Source organism: Lepus europaeus, chromosome 17, assembly GCF_033115175.1.
Source record: "Lepus europaeus isolate LE1 chromosome 17, mLepTim1.pri, whole genome shotgun sequence".
NCBI classification, from domain to species: domain Eukaryota; kingdom Metazoa; phylum Chordata; class Mammalia; order Lagomorpha; family Leporidae; genus Lepus; species Lepus europaeus.
This window is the reverse complement of record NC_084843.1, coordinates 63,977,796-63,991,333: the sequence shown is the minus strand read 5'-3', so window position 1 is coordinate 63,991,333 and position 13,538 is coordinate 63,977,796. Positions and strand designations below refer to the sequence as shown.

The 13,538-nt window shown below is 39.1% G+C and overlaps 1 protein-coding gene across 6 annotated transcripts in view; it reads right to left on the bottom strand.

The window, feature by feature from the left end:
- The window catches only part of KAT6B (lysine acetyltransferase 6B), a 208,708-nt gene that overhangs the window by 187,006 nt on the left and 8,164 nt on the right, over positions 1-13,538 (bottom strand). For 3 of the 6 annotated variants that reach the window (XM_062215047.1, XM_062215046.1, XM_062215045.1), the window contains exons 2-3: positions 6,876-6,945; positions 2,513-3,391 (exon numbers count right to left, since the gene is read on the bottom strand). In XM_062215047.1, coding sequence (XP_062071031.1) covers positions 2,513-3,133 — 621 coding nt within the window. In that variant the 5' untranslated portion in view covers positions 3,134-3,391; positions 6,876-6,945. Of the gene's footprint in view, positions 1-2,512; positions 3,392-6,875; positions 8,345-13,538 lie in introns of those variants that run through there. The other 3 variants (XM_062215044.1, XM_062215048.1, XM_062215049.1) reach the window with 3 other exon arrangements.

Sequence of the window (13,538 nt, the reverse complement as noted above, 5' to 3'; positions counted from 1 at the left end):
GCACTTGGGAAGAGAGTGAATGATGGACCAAGTATTTGGGTTCTTGCCACCCACGTGTGAGACTGAGGAGGAATTCCTGGCTCTTGTTTTCAGCCTGGCCCTGACCTGGATGTTGCAGCCATTTGGGGAGTGAACCAGCAGATGGAAGATCTTTCTCTATGTATCTTCCCCCGCCCCAACCCTCTCTCTCTCTCTCACTGTTGCAAATAATAAATAAATAAATGTTTAAAAAACATATGTGAATGCACTTTACATTTGATATCACAGAATTTATGGACTATGACCCAGGTTCACCCATAGATTCTAGTTAAAGAATATCTATTACATTTATTTAACAAGTTTACATGGTTTTAAACTATCACTTTAATCTCAAAAGGGAACATATTATGATGTAGTTTTACTGCAAATACAAACATGTTGCCAAATTGGTTTGAACTGATTTTTACTCATTTTATTTGTTCTTTTTTAAGAATTAGATTATGGCTACTTGACACTGATTTTTACTCATTTTATTTGTTCTTTTTTAAGAATTAGATTATGGCTACTTGACACTACTAATTCCAAATTTCGTGAGGTAAAAATTCTGAGACACATATTCTCAGCTTTCCTTGTTCTATGACGATCGTAACTGATAATTTAAAGATCAGTATCATAAAAAGAGCAGTAACGATTGCACGCTAAGCATTAAATTACTCTTTTCTCAATTCTAGACACTTTCAGACATGCATTTTCCTCTAGACTAAAAATGTTTCTGTACAGAAGCTGCCTGGAAAAAATACAAAGTTAGGAACAAATGATGGGCAAAGTTTAAGAGAAGGCCAGGAAAGGGACTCCAGGAAATCTGTGGTGACTCCTCTATCGCAAGTACAATTATACAGTGGATCACAAAACTACCAAAAGATACTATTAAGTTGGCTAACACCACCTGATTTCACTCGCATATTGATTGATAATTGTAAAACGTGAACATACCATAGTGTAATGTGTATATTTTTAAAACAAAGGTATCCAAATCCATCAAGATGGTGCTATACCTCCTTTATGATTTTCTTCATGATATATGTAAGCCTTTATATAAACACTTAATGAGAAACAGAAGTGCTTAATGTAGCTGTGTCAGAGACAAGAATCAGGATTTGGGTCAATTTCTGTACTTTTTAAAAACATATTTTTCAATGTTACTAAGAAAATTTCCCAAGTTTATGTCTTTCTTTACACTCACACCCTCCTACAAAGAACTGTGGGCTGATTACACAAATGTAACTACCACCAAAGGATTAAATAAATGTTATGGAAGATTAATAAAATAAAAATACAGTGAAGAAAAAAATACTAGGCTTTAGATCAGTCCATGGAAAGACAAACCACTTGATCCTACCCCCCAGTTGCCAGAGCTGGGCTAAAGCACAGAGGGAAAACAGGGTTTACTTCAATGGTTCTTGGAATCCAAATAGGAAAAGCAAGCCATAAGAGCACAACTTTTCCCAACACTCGGGTTTCAACTGTTTCTAAAACTGTAGTTAACAGACACAACCACCTCTTCTATCAACAACAGCTCAACAGTTTACAAAATGTAAAATTAACTGACACTAAATTCAACGGCCCAAAAGACAAGACACGCCTTAAAACTGGAGGGCTTGATTACATACAGCTCCCAGCTGCAATTAAAGACTGAACCAAAGTAGCATACGAAGAAATCAATCATATATTTCTAAGTAATACAGAAATAACACAGGGCCCAGAGAAACCAAACACAAAAAAGACAACTATATGAGACAAAATAACATTTACCCATAATCATTAAAAACTGGACAACAAAAAATGACCTTAAACTTAAACAGGAGGAATTTAGATCACATTAAAACAATTTCAGGAATGCATAGATTACCAATATTAAAACAAGAAGTCTACAGATTTTTCTTTTTCAAAACAAAGAGAAAAATATACAGTAGGCTTTATATGTATATAAATATTCTGCATAGAGAAAGAATTATAGTTATCTATCCTGGTTCCCCTCAAGCATTCATCAATTAGAATTTAAAAAACAAACCATATGATTGTCCCATTAAATCCTTAGCCAATCAATGAGAAAGCCCTCAATGTTGCATAATATAAAACAATTTATACTAGAAGACAATATGTGTATTTTACAATATAAAAGCTAGAGCCAGTGTTGTGGCATTGCGGGTTAAGACACTGCCTGCAACACCAGCATCCCATGTGGGTGCTGGTTCAAGACCCGGCTGATCCACTTCCAATCCAGCTTCCATAGGAAATCTAAAGAAAGCTCCAGGCTCCAACTCCAGGCGGGTTCGTTCATTTGGGGAATGAACCAGCAAACAGAAGCCCCGCCCGCTCGCTTGCTCTCTCTCTCTCTCTCTCTCTGCGTCTCTTCCTTTCTGTAACTTTTATCAAACTTTACTCAAAGCTTTCATGCATACAGAACTTGACGGAAACTGTCAAAGTCAAAATGGTAATATACAGAATGTACTAACATTCCTTCTTCACTTACCTGGTCTTTCTCATGGGGCAGAAGGCTGACAGGTGGGAGCGAGGATGGGAAAGCACTGGGATACTGGGGTGCCCCTTTGCCATCCAAGCTCCCATAATTGACCCTGTACTGCGGCCCATCTTTCAGTAGCCTCCCATTGTTCACAGCGCGTTTGGCCCCCAGTCGCAGCCGCTGCTGAAAGGCTGGGTTGTTGGTGGTGCTTGTGAGATCACTCTGATTTCTGAGATACTTCTCTATGTTCTTCAGGGAGGAGCCATTTGGCTCCTCAAGTCCTTCAATCGCTCTCCTTAAGAGTCTGTTCCAATCCACATTGCGGAGATCATTACATGATCCTCTAGACCCCTTGGCTGACTTAGGAAAAGTGCCTGGTTTAACTGCTGAAAAGCGCCCAGGGTTGTCTGGGTCCTTATAGGAGGCAAGGCCTTTGTTGGTGACTTTGAGAACTGAGCCATCCTGAACACTGAGTTCCAGCTGCTCAGAGACTGTTTTCTTATCCAAACCATGGGAAGTACTGACCGCATGGCAGATTCTCTCTTCAGAGGGCCTTTGCTTTTGCTTTTTTATCTTCTGTATAGCTTCAAGAATCCACTCTGTATAAAGTGGGTTTGCAAGTTTTACCATGGTTGACAAATGACTTCTTCAACACAAAAGTTACCCATAGAGGTTCTCCTTGTATTTAACAGGACTTGCACATTTGAAAGTCATTTACCATTTAACAAATGGGCAGAGTATTCCAGATCATGTTAAGCAACATCTTACAAACATCCATCCTTAAGAGATTCAAAGGAGGACAAACTGGCAATGTTGATAGTTGTCTTATTCCACCAACAGGAAAGACAGCATTTGGATGAAAAACATCTTTAACTAGGAAACCACAACCTTAAAGGATAAAAAGGGGGGAAAGGCTCTTAGTAATAGAACTCTTAAAAATTAAAATATTTCTGGTACTGCTTTTTCAGATACAAAATGACCAAAGAAGTAATAACAGGCAGGTATTATGTAATACAGCCACAGTCACTGTATTTTCCACCCAGAAATTAGGTCGCAGTCTAAGAAGGAATTTTATTTCGAATTTTTCTCTTATTTATATGAAGTCACTTATGGGGTATTTAAGAGATCATATCTAAGCCATATATTTAATGGATTACCTTTACTGAGATTAATAAAATTATATGAAAAGTGCTTCAAGGTATGTGTACTACAAACAAATTAATAACACACAAAAAAAAAATCTGATGGGAGAACATTAAGCTTCTTTTAAGAAAAAAAATTAAGTAAAATAAAACAAAAATCTTGGTTTCAACTAATCATTGCGTTTCCCAAGTCTCATGCATAAGAAAATTTCCCATCTAGCCACTTGGACAATTGTATCTTCCCATCCCTCTGCAAAGGGTAATCCACTCTAACCCCCATGTTGGAAAATGAAACTAATATACTAACGTAATGCTTCACCTTTAACTAATGTACCATTCTAGCTACCTTAACATCCAGTTAGTACCTTAAAAAGCTCATTACAAACCAAGTTCATTCAAATCTAACTCCAGGAGGGCAGTGACGTTACTGCTCTCTGAGAGACTCCTGGGATGTATACAAAAAACTGCCCCAGATCTCCAAACTGGTATTGACTATACCTACAAAAAACCCCAGGAAAAAGAGCTTAGCCTGGGAATTAGACCTAAGCTCTACTTTTGTTCTCAAATGATAATAGATCTTAACTCTATAGTTAAAAATTTACAATGGACTCATATGTAACTTGCATTAAATCTGTAGGACAATTCTGTGGGTAAACTGATGTTCGGGGAAAGATGGAATTCACCCAAGGCAATGGTCTGTAGTAGATTTAAGGCTCAAAAGCCATTATTTTAAAACTCAAGTTCAGCATTCTTACATGAGCCTCAACTGTCTCTCTAGTTCTGCCTCTGTAGACAGATGAACCAGAGTCTGAACCTCAGCAATACGAATGTCTGGTAGGAAAATCCATCATTTACCTGTAGGCAAAACTAATACAGCAGTCCCCACTTATCTACAGAGGACACACCCCAAGATCCTCAGGGGATGCCTAAGAATCATGGACAGAACAGAACACCATGCATACAATATGATGTTGTTTTCCAAATCTACGACCTGTGATAAAGCTTACTTTATAACTTAGGCACAGTAAGAGATTAAAAATTATAATGAAATAGAACAATTATAACAATAAAAGTTCTTTAAAACATACATTATTTGCCGATTTTCCATTTACTATTTTTAGACAGCAGCTGAGCACAGGTAACTGAAACAGTGGGAAGCAAACCCATGATGTGTGGGCAGACTAGCAGACAGCCCATATAGGACTGCTGAGAGGACTAAGTGAACCTAGAAACTAATATTCAACATATAGTAGCTAGCATCACTTCCATCAAATGCCAGGTCTACAGACCAGAAATTGTCTCATAAAGTTATCTCTGCTTATTTATTTAGATGGAGTGTATCTAAATGGGGAAAATAATCTTTCCTCAAAAACTTCAGCAAAATATACTGAGGAAAATAATGTTTTCTCCCAAAGATTCTGTAGTGTTGCTAAAAAATAATTGGACCGGCCGGTGCCGCAGCTCAATAGGCTAATCCTCCGCCTGCAGCGCCAGCACACCGGGTTTTGGCCCCTGTTGGAGCGCCAGATTCTGTCCCGGTTGCCCCTCTTCCAGTCCAGCTTTCTGCTATGGCCCGGGAGGGCAGTGGAGGATGGCCCAGGTGCTTGGGCCCTGCACCCGCATGGGAGACCAGGAGGAAGCACCTGGCTCCTGGCTTCGGATCAGCGCGGTGCACCGGCCGCAGCGCGCTAGCCGCAGCGGCCATAGAGGGGTGAACCAATGGTAAAGGAAGACCTTTCTCTCTGTCTCTCTCTCTCACTGTCTACTCTGCCTGTCAAAAAATAAATAAATAACTGGACCACTGAACCATACTTGTTCAAGTCCATCATCTTGAAGGAGGCAGTATAAACAGTACTGCCCCCTTTGTGACCAGTAAACTATAGATTCACTTTTATATTTTACCTCAGATCAGAAACTTGCACCTGAAAGGACTTTAGAAGTCATCCAGTCCAACCTCTAGTTACTCAGTAAAAGATATCTGTCCAATATACCCAATAGATGAGCCATCAAATCTTTACTTAAAATACTTCTAGTAACTGAAAATTAGTCACTTTTTGAGGCAGCTCAGTGTGCGGTTGGATAGCTCTGGCTATAATACACTTCTTGTTCATTGGAGCAAAAATCTATCTCTCCGTAACTTTTACCCACTAGTCCTAGCTCCCCTGGAACAATCTCAAGACAATTTTACTGTTTCTTCAATATGACAGGCCTTCAAATATCTGAAAATAGGTACCTTCAGAAAGCCACCAACCACCAAATCCTATGCTACCTCTATCTCATCGTGAACCACTAATATTCCAGTTCCTTAACCCCTCCACATATCACATGGCTTCCAGACACCACCTCCTGTTGGTTGCTTACTAGTTTGGCCAATGCCTGTCTTAAAATCTGACAATCCCAGCATTATCCAATTACAAGCGCAACCCAAAATTACAGAACTTCCTTAACAGTCCTGCCACACTGGCCATTCTGAGCATGCAATTCAGTCAAATACGCAAACCCTTTTTCCAAAAATGCTGTCAAACGTAGTTTTTCTATCCGTTTCCTTGTGCAAATTTAAATGCTGGGATTTAAAGTTTATTAGAGTTGAATTTCATCTTGTTGGTGTGAGTCTATCTTCCAACCTGCTAAAGAGTATTTTGAATCTTGATTCTGTCATCTTTGTCATCTGCAAATCTAATAAGCACTCTTTTTTGTGTCATTTTATAAACCACTGACGAAAATGCTAGACTTGGAACACAGTGTGTTTAGGAATGAAATTGTTGGCTTTCACAGCATAACCACTTTCAGGACAGAACACAGGAATCATTCTGTGTCAGTAAGTTTAGAACAGGAAACTGATCATTCCAAAGTAAAATGGTTTGGGGCAAAATTTCATTAGAAGACATTTCACTGTATCCAAGTAATTATTTCATCTTTCATCATTTATTCAGGATGAATCACAACTAATCTAATTTGATCGAGTAAAACACAACTGCAGGAAGCAGAAGAGGTCATAGGAAAGTGTCCAATACTGTAAAGTTGCTTTTAGGCATTTTGATTACACAAGCAAATGAACATACATTAAAACACTGCATTTCATAACTAATAAATACCCAAAATATATCTCAGGACAAGCTTTACCACAATCTTTATTCACACACAATCAAAATAATCTTTTGTATCTTTTACCAACAGATTTCAATAAGACTGACATTTTGTGAAAAATGTAATAAAATAAGGAAAATTACCAGAATTGGAACTTCAAACATAGTAACAGTCCATGACAAAAATGAGGCTTGCCCAGGTCTTCAGGTAAATCTGCCAAAAGAATAAAAGCAAACGTTCATTCAGGCTTAAGAATAGCCCTTAAATTCAGCAACCATCTATGAATCTCTCCAACTATTACCATCTAATGCAAGCACAACTCCACAACTAATACAAACAGCAGCAATGAGTTTGTCAGCATACTAAGTTTTGGTGCTATTTTAACTCTGATTCCACTAGAAGGTATTTATAAACCAGAAACTCATGACAGAACATAAAGTTCCAAGGAACGCAGTGAAGAAGTAAATTGCAGGGGCAGGCATTGTAGCACAGCAGGTTAGGCTTAGGAAACCAGCATCCCAAGTAAACCAGTGAAGATCCCTCCCTCTCCCTCTCTCTCTGCCTTTCAAATGTTAATTTTTTAAAAAGAAGTAAATTCCATTTCTTGAAGGCCAGACTTGTTCTCCACATTTTAAAAATCAGGTTTGTGATAAATTCCTAAGAAAGAATCCCATCATGAGAAGAACCCAACTATTACTCAAATAGCCAGGGAGATACAACTTTTTATCTGGGGAGGGGAAATAAAAAGGAACCAAAAATTGTTTTAAGGTCAGTATTAACTTTCCCAAGGAGCATTCATTATTTGTCCCAAAGGTCACTTGGCACCTAGATACTACTAATTGGACCAAGGTATGACCAACAAATTACCTAAGAAAAGCATGTACTAGTTTCCACAATAGTAAATATGTATTGACACAGGTCACATTTTAGGATAGTAGTAATCACTTTACTTCAAAAGACAGATTTCAAACAGCTGTCAATGCCTGCATTTTGGTCTTACACAAAACAACCAACAACCTTAGATCCGCCTTCTCCCCTCCCCCAGTCACTAACACACACCCCACTCCTCAATTTAATCTCAAAATTAGCTCTCATCTGACACCAACCAACAGAGTTAATTAGGCAGAAGCAGATGTAACTCAGCAGCTCTTAGCTACAAGCAGAATCACAGTGTTTAAAAAAAAAAAAAAAAATCCACAGCTAGGAGAGGAACAAAATCAGAAGTCTCTTATCTATAGCCAATTCTCAACTAAACACATGTATATTATCCACTTTGTACATTATCCACTGCAAATTTTTTAGTCTTGGGCTGATTTGTTTCCAACATCCCACTGGTCCCAGTGTAAATTTGTATAAGCTAACAGAATAGATTGAAACCAATTTCCCTGTAGTCTAAACAGTACCCAACTAGAAAGACACCTTCAGGAAAAAAATGCATAATTCATTCAAAAGCCAAACACAAATGATTTTTTCCCTATGATTCAGAATTATCCACACCACTTCTCTTTTTTAGAGCACTGGGATTGGTTTCATATGTACATACACGACATTCAATCACAAGCTAAAACCCTAAATTCATTATTCTTTTTTCATTTTTTTACAAAAACTTGAAAGTTGGACTAAAAAGTTATCAAAAAAGGTAGCAAATCATTCTAAATTAATTCAGGGGATTCATGTTACCCAAATTAAAGTATTCTATTTTCTAAGATTGTGAATCATTTTGTTTTTAACTACAAAATATTAGTAAATTATATGGTTGTTTCTTACATTGTAACACTGTTTATAGCATTCATTACAAACTATTCTAAACAGATGTAGAGAAACGCTTAGTCCAACACTGAGTTTTTAGCTTCACTGACATAATATAAACATCAACACTATTCAAAAATATTCATGTCAGCATAAGAGTCAAAATATCCTGGATCATAAACATGATGTGAGGCCCACTCTAAGCTTTCACTAAAGCTGTGTGTTGTCTCAAAATCAATGTCATAACACTCAAGTTATGAGATTATGGATAAGCCAAAAACAGTGGTAGAAAAAATAAAGATTAATAATAGGGTTTATTCTTTTGTCATCCTGAGTTGTACTTGCAAAGTTATTTTTAGCTCTCTGAGAAGCTCCTGGACTTTCTCAAAACCCACTGTGTGACTGAGTGAACACCCACAAATCCGAATACTGTTTTCTGAAACACAACATAAACTGCTTGAAGGCAAGGGACCATGACTTTCCTTCCCTGTGGTAACAAGGAGCACAGCCTGTTGGCACAATTGCTCAGAACAGCAAACTCAGTATCTCTTGTCTAATAGTATCAAACACCATATATTGATATTTGCTAACTTGCAAGTACACTGCATCTATTTCCCTACAATTAATGATTGAGGCCCAAAATACGTCAATTGGGAGAAGTTATAAATATTCATCAAAGAACAACCAATAAATATTTAGGGAGATGATGTTCCCAACACCCAGCCCTGTGGGCAGTACTCTGGGAAATACAAAGCCAAGCTGGAGCAAGAGGACACCCAGAAGCAATTAAGTAACAAACCCCTGTTCGGTGGTATCTGAACAAGTTGAACAGAACTACAGAGGACTTCGCAATTCCACTTCTGGGTACACATCCCTAAGAACCAAAACTACTCAAATAAGCTTGTGTACACACTCATTAACAACACTAATCACAACCCTCAAAAGGTGGAAACAGTCCAAATGTCCACCGACAAATAAATGGATGAAAACGTGGTATATGCATACAATGGAATATTACTCAGCCATGAAAGGAACGAAGTACTGATACATGCCACTACAACATGAATACTATATTATAAAAGAAGCCAGACACAAAAGACTACATATAATTTAAATCATATGATATACCCAGAAAAGATAAATTCACAAACAAAACAGATTGGTGAAGCCAAGGGAAGAAGGAAACAGGAAAAAATAGTTGAATGGATGAGGGCTAATTATGGATAGGAATGTTTTGGAAGTAGACAGAGGCAGCGGTCACAGCACTGTGAATGTAGTAAATGCAATGCAAATGTTTCATTTACCGTTATGTGAACCTCACCTCAATAAACTTTTTTAAATAAGAAATAACAAAGCATTAAAGTATAATAATAATAATACCAAGTATTTTCTGATACCTACTGTGGGCCAGGTACTTGATAGATTATTAGAAATACTTTTAGCTATCCTATAAAGTAGCATCATCACCCCATTCTACAAAAGGAGAACTGAGGCTTTACTTGGCCAAGATTTCTGAGCAAGTAAGTCATGATGGATTTTAATTCAAGTCCCAAGACCCAAACTCACGTCTCTAGTAGTTTTATTTCTCTTTTTTGGAAATTTATTAAAATGTACTTTCTTTTTTGAAAATTTATTTTTATTTGAAAGGCAGAGACAGACAGAAAGAGGTACTGCATCTGCTGGCTGGTTCAACTACCCTCCAAATGCCCACAACAACTAGGGCTGGGCCAGCCCAAAGTCAGTAGCTTGGAACCCAATCCAGGTATCCCACATGGGTGGCAGGTACCCAACTATTTGACCATCACTTGCTGCCTCCCAGAGTGTACATTAGCAAGAAGCTGGAATTGGAAGTGGAACTGGGACTCAAATCTGGGCATTCTGGTATGGGACACAGGTATCCCAAGTGGCATCTTAACCACTGCACCAAATACCTATTTCTCCCACTAGTGATTTTCAAATGAGGCTTTTTGGATCTCTCATGAAAAAAGCACCTCAGGGGGCCAGCACTGTGGCCCAGCAAGCCGCCACCCGCAGTGCAGGCATTCCATATAGGCACTGGTTCATGTCCCAGCTGCTCCACCTCTGCTATGGCCTAGGAAGGCAGCAGAAGACGGCCGAAGTCCTTGAGCCCCTGCACCCATGTGAGAGACCCTGAAGAGGCTCCTGGCTTCAGATCGGCGCAGCTCCGGCCAGTTAGGGAATGAACCAGCAGATGGATGACCCTCCCCCCCACCCCCACCCCCACCCCGCGCCCGACTCTGACTTTCAGATAAATAAATAAACCTTAAAAAAAGAAAAAGAAAAAAGCACCTCAGATATCACATGCAGGTACTCCTTGTGGGTCAAATTCTAGGGCCACCCTAACACCTTGCACCCAAAGGAGGCTCCACTTTAACTGTTGTATATACTGGGTCTCCCCATAAGATCCTGTTGAAAAACAGCGTTCCTTTGAGTACAGAGGCGAATAGTTTGAAAACAAACTGTGACTACCACTTGCAGAAACCACATGTAGCATGGATAGGTACAGATCCTTCAGATGGACAGGACTCCAAGTGGGCTTAAAGACAACGCAGGGGACAGGTGTTGTGACAGAGCAGGGTAAGCCACCCATATTGGAATGCTTGATTTGAGTCCCATAAATGCCAGGATTCCAAAGCAGCTTCCTGTTAACCTAACTGGGAAGCAGTGGATGATGGCCCAAGTACTTCAGTTTTTGTCACACATGTGGGAGTCCAGATGGAGTTCCTGTCTCCTGACCCAGACCTGACTGTTGCAGGCATTTGGAGAGTGAACCAACTGGATGGAACATTGACCTCTCTCCCTCTCTCCCCTTCCTTCCCTTACACCTAGGTCTCTCTTTCAAATAAGTAAATAAATAAATCTAAGAAAAAAAAAAGACAATGCAGAACTTGGATCACGCCCAATTCCTCCATGCACACCTTTACGGCCCAGTGCCAATCACACCTCCTCAGAAGTCCTGTATCTCTCTGTCTAACAGGAAGTTTTCAGCTTCAGCTTTCTTTAACTACCTTCCCTTCTTACTATTTACTATTTAGGTACTCATTGCCCACTGTGTACTATGATTACATGGGTACTGACTTCATCTCCCTTACCTGACTGCAAAATTCTTAAGAACAGGATTTACGCTTGATTCATCTTTGTACCTCAAGATTTTCCAGGACTGCAAGCTGATCAGAATAGAGGGTTAATGCCTATTTATTAAATAAAGGCGTAAGTGAATCAATGATGGAAACAGAGGAGAATGGATGGAAGCTAAGAATGAGCTGTCAAACAAAAGGGACAGGTATGTGTCAAAGAGGGATGAGAAACAAAGCAGGCTGTGGTGTACGACCAGGATAGAGGCAGTAACAGGAAACCACAGCAGGAGTTAGACAAGCAGGAGCAGGTGACACAATGCCACACAGAGACATACATGCACCAATCTGCTGAATGTTTGAATCATTCTGCTAACAATATCCATCCACGACAGACTGGAGGAAAGAGTGACTGAAAGAAGAAACAAAAGCAACCAGTATCTCATCTCGCCAAACATCAATCCTGAACAACTCGTATTAGTCGAACTGAGCGGCAAGCCTGGAGCAGGCACTCAGTAAATGTTAGCTGAACTGAATATTTAATTCCCCATCTTTTTAGAGTAATACTAAATTCTTTCCACTACTCATTAACACAGAAAGTTTTAAATTCATAAGCTAATAATGTTTTCCAAGGATTTCTAAGAGACTAAATCACCATGAAAATTATCATTTCAACTAATACATATTATATTAATTGGAAGTTTAATTTTTCATGTCATGCTCTCCTAGTTGACAATATCCTTGTTATGTCATTAAACTATAATTGTATAAATCTGCTTCAACAAACAATAACTGAACCATCAATAAACTATTATGGCTTCCATAATCCCCAGCAAAGATTAGTTTCAACATCATCATCATAAATTAGTAGAGACATGTCCCAAATCTCCTGGTGAAAACCATGAATTAGGTTTGCATAGTCATCCCTGCATTGAAGTGCTCAATAGTTTCAGTGTCTAAAATTTAATCACAATGTTAGGAACCTCACAGGAAATCTGATCCCTTGTAAAACAGAGGATTTTAGAGACAAGATGAAAAGTCATTTGAAGTCATCAGGCCTTTAGAGCCAGGGTACACTGATTAGTAATAATGATATTATAACTAAGCACTTTCACGTAAGAAATAATCAAGTAAATTTAGAATGTCTTTTTTTGGCGTTTAAAAATTCAAATTCAATCCTAGATGCCTCCCTAATTACAAATTAGCATTAGTCAGTTTCTAATGACATCAACTGAGAACAATGTACTAAGAAAAAAAGTATGGCCGGCGCCAGGGCTCACTAGGCTAATCCTCCGCCTTGCGGCGCCAGCACACCGGGTTCTAGTCCCGGTCGGGGCACCAATCCTGTCCCGGTTGCCCCTCTTCCAGGCCAGCTCTCTGCTGTGGCCCGGGAGTGCAGTGGAGGATGGCCCAAGTCCTTGGGCCCTGCACCCCATGGGAGACCAGGAGAAGCACCTGGCTCCTACCATCGGATCAGCGCGGTGCGCCGGCCGCAGCACACTACCGCGGCGGCCATTGGAGGGTGAACCAACGGCAAAAAGGAAGACCTTTCTCTCTGTCTCTCTCTCACTGTCCACTCTGCCTGTCAAAAAAAAAAAAAAAAAAGAAAAAAAGTAATAAACATTTGAAATTTTAAAAATTATTTTGAAAAGATAAATCATTTCAGAATTCATGTCTTATACCAGCTATCCAGTAGAATCTGAAAATAAATTAACATTATCCTTTAAGAGTCTCAGGAAAGTGATGTACCTACTTTAAAAATAAGCACGGGCATACACACACATGCGCACATTTTCAACCATCACCATTCACGGAGCTCTTAACATCCACTGGCTTCTCTACTTGACTTTAACAGCACAGAGAGGTATCTTATCCAGTTTCATAACAGTCATCTTTGTGTGGTTTAATTAGGGCATGTTACATGACAAGTAAGCACGTTAATAGACTTCTGAAGTCTTATTC